General features: G+C 43.6%; 1 protein-coding gene across 1 annotated transcript; it reads left to right on the forward strand.

The window, feature by feature from the left end:
• The first annotated feature begins 412 nt into the window (after nucleotides 1-412).
• Nucleotides 413-2,637, forward strand: LOC119911751 (alpha-2 adrenergic receptor-like). The gene is given in 2 exon segments (XM_038730655.1): nucleotides 413-1,797; nucleotides 1,799-2,637. Coding segments are annotated over 2 exon segments (1,302 nt in total). The 5' UTR covers nucleotides 413-714; the 3' UTR covers nucleotides 2,018-2,637.
• The last annotated feature ends 1,003 nt before the right edge of the window (nucleotides 2,638-3,640 follow it).

Raw genomic sequence — 3,640 nt, forward strand, 5'->3', positions numbered from 1 at the left:
CACTCCATAAAAAATGAACAACTTCACGAACCTGTGAGATTTTGGTTCACATATTTCTCTATTTTACCCCTAAATAGCCTGACAACGTGCTTGCTTTACAGTTCCAGACGATTATAATGTTGTGAGTGCAGCAATACTGACCTCCAGTGAGTTGAGGTTTAGTAAAAAGAGAGAAAACCGGGCAAGAAACTAAAAACACATTATTTCTCAGGCTTCTCCCTCACCTTGAGTCAATTAGAAAAAATAATCAGCTTTGCTATAGTTTAATAATACTAAAATAATAATTTGTATTCCTAGAAAAAAATGTCTCTAGCCTTATCATATTCCAACACTATGACAATAACCCTCTGTGCCGGGGGCGGGGCAGCGTGGGGTGAGTTTTGTGAGAACAACACATGGGGTATCATTAGAGCGCACCATGCTGAAGGAGGGAGAGCTGCGGTTGGACTGCACTCCACCCCTGACAGGGTGCACCGGAGATTCTTTTTTTTATTTAAGTAAGTTATTATGATACGCATGAACAACAGGCTGCAAATAACCAAAGACTCCGATAAGTGGGAATCGTTTCAAGCGCGCGCATCCATGTAGTCAAATGTGTCAGTCTGCCGAGGAGCTGCGTGCCTTTGATGGACTATTCAGTCTTTAGAAGACTGAACGTGAATTCATGCCGACATTCAGCCGGTCCAGGATATATCTAACGCGCACACAGCCGGGATGGATTCGTTTAACGCCAGCGGGATGGACGCGTTCACGGTGATCCATCTGAATTCCTCCTGGAGCCTGGACAGTGGATATTCTTTAGCAGCGATAGCCGGCATCGCTGCTCTCGTAAGCTTTCTCATTCTCTTTACAGTTGTTGGGAATATTCTGGTGGTTATTGCGGTGTTGACGAGCAGGGCGCTGAAAGCCCCCCAGAACCTTTTTCTGGTGTCTCTGGCCACCGCGGACATCCTTGTCGCCACTTTGGTGATGCCGTTTTCTCTGGCGAATGAACTTATGGGCTACTGGTATTTTGGAAAAGTTTGGTGCGGTATTTATCTGGCTTTGGATGTTTTGTTCTGCACTTCATCTATTGTTCACCTGTGCGCAATAAGCCTGGACCGGTACTGGTCTGTTACGCAGGCTGTAGAGTACAATCTGAAGCGGACTCCCAAACGCATCAAGTGCATCATCTTAATTGTGTGGCTTATATCTGCCTTCATCTCATCTCCACCTCTCATATCTATAGACAGCAACAACGATATCAGCTCTCAGCCTCAGTGCGAGCTGAATGATGACACTTGGTACATCCTCTCCTCCAGCACCGCGTCCTTCTTCGCTCCGTGCTTAATCATGATCCTGGTGTATATCCGAATATACCAGGTGGCCAAAACCAGAACCAGAACCATGTCGGGGAAAACCCCCAGGCCAGATGGTGTTACACAAACTGAGAATGGACTGAGCAAAGCCACCTCCCATTTCCATGGCGAGAGAGAGAACGGCCACTGTCAGTGTCCGCCTACGCCCAGCCAACGCACCGTCACCATCGGGCCACAGACTGAGGATGCTGACATGGAGGAGAGCTCCTCCTCAGAGGGCAAAGGGCACAAAGCTCAGGGCCAGGACTCCCCGAGAGTGAAGAGGGCCAGCCAAAAGAAAAGATCCCCTTCCAAACAATCCACTCGAATCTCCAGAGTCAGTAACAAGTCAATGGACCTCTTTGCCTCCAGGAGGAAACGTCGCAGAGGCTCCTTTGCCAGGAAAAAAGTCTCTCAAGCTAGAGAAAAGAGGTTTACATTTGTCCTGGCTGTGGTTATGGGGGGTGTTTGTTGTGTGCTGGTTCCCCTTTTTCTTTAGCTACAGCCTGTACGGCGTGTGCAGGGACTCCTGTAGGATCCCTGACCCGCTCTTTAAATTCTTCTTCTGGATTGGCTACTGCAACAGCTCCCTCAACCCTGCCATCTACACCATCTTCAACCGGGACTTCCGGCGCGCCTTCCAGAAGATCCTCTGCAAGTCATGGAAAAAGTCTTTTTAGATCTGAGGCAGAACTGCTGCACCACCATGACAATCTGAAAAGGAAATATCAAATTTGGAATTGAGGAAGCCTGTTTTGTCTATTACTGCCACTCTTTATTCACTGTTACGTCTCATTGTCCTGTTGTAAGTCAGTCATGGCAGTTGACACCATTCACACCATTCACAGGCTTCTTACAGGCTGTACTAATCTGATTAGTGAGTGCCACCGTTCTTTGATTCTTACTGAAGTGTGCTGTAATGCTTATTAGTGTATCATCATTGATCAAGCTCTTTATACATCCACAAAAGACACATGGCAGGATTTATCTGCTACCTACTTCTGTTCCTCCCACTCTCTGTGCAATGTGTCTATGCTTTTTGTGCTATAATTCTACTGGGCCACAGGTTTGCTGTGTGGTGATTTAACATATTCATTTGGAAATATGCAACATACATAAGCACAAAACTGACATTATGACGATTTTAAAACTTGATTTCTTTTTTTAACGTTATTATTACAGTAGAAATTCACAATAAAGTATAAAGGCCCTTTCTATCTTATAAACAAGCCTTAAACAGTTCAACCCCATTGTCCCCCCACCCCCATCCCTCCATACTAGTATTAAGTAAAATGGAAAATTATACCTAAATCTAAAAACAATAGTACAATATATAAATACATGTACAAGACACATGTAATAGGTTATATATATATATATGAGAAAGAGAGAGAGAGAGAGAGGCAAGAAGGTTGATAAATTAAAATAAAAAACCAACATGTAAACAAGTAAGGCTAGAGGCCCATGCTGGCAATGACAATAGCATAGTAATGATACATTTAATAGTCAGAGAGCATACAGGGGTACAAGAGAAAGGTTGCTCAGTCATTTGGCAGCTGGAAGACATTCAAAATAGAAGATGAAAGGTTGCCAATGGAAGAAGAATTTTGTAGTTGAGCCTCTGAGAGTGTGTTTGTTGATGTCCTTTTCAAGACAGTGCCTTAGCTGAAAGGTTTACAATTTACAGGGAAAATGCTGATTCTCTTTCTTGCCGTGAGCTATGAGAAGATCGATAGCACCATTGTGCATGGACGATGAATAGCTTGGGCAAGCAGCTGGTTAGTTTAGCTTAGCATAACGACTGAAAACAGAGTGAAACAGCTAGCTCAAATCTACATAAAGGTCAAATCTGCTTCATAGCACCTCTACTTAATATTAGCAACCGGTGGAGACTCTATGAAGTTACTGGTCCTGTGAAAATGTGAATTTCAGTTTTTACTCTTCAGATTTTGTACAGATTAAACAAACAAAATAATAGAGTGTTAATTAGTGAGCTGTAGGCAGATTTTGTTACCTTTCAAACAGAACCAGTCCAACTGGCTTCCCGTTTTTATGCTAAGCTAACCAACTGCCGGGTACATAGTTACCGTAGAGACATGAGTGGTATCGACCTTCTCCTTTAACTCTCAGCAAGCAAGTGAATAAGCGAATTCCCCAAAAAGTCAAAATATTCCTTAAAGATGAGGTGACAATGCAGAACCCGTCTTAAGGCCCTTATCATGTCAGTGTTGTGCTTTAGTTCTGCATAGGTATAAAAATGTTCCCAATTCACTTAGGACAAACTAGTTAACCCACAGTAAGCC

Source organism: Micropterus salmoides, unplaced genomic scaffold (genome assembly GCF_014851395.1).
Source record: "Micropterus salmoides isolate LMB-PRFRI ecotype aquatic unplaced genomic scaffold, ASM1485139v1 Ms_hic_scaffold_2, whole genome shotgun sequence".
NCBI lineage: Eukaryota > Metazoa > Chordata > Actinopteri > Centrarchiformes > Centrarchidae > Micropterus > Micropterus salmoides.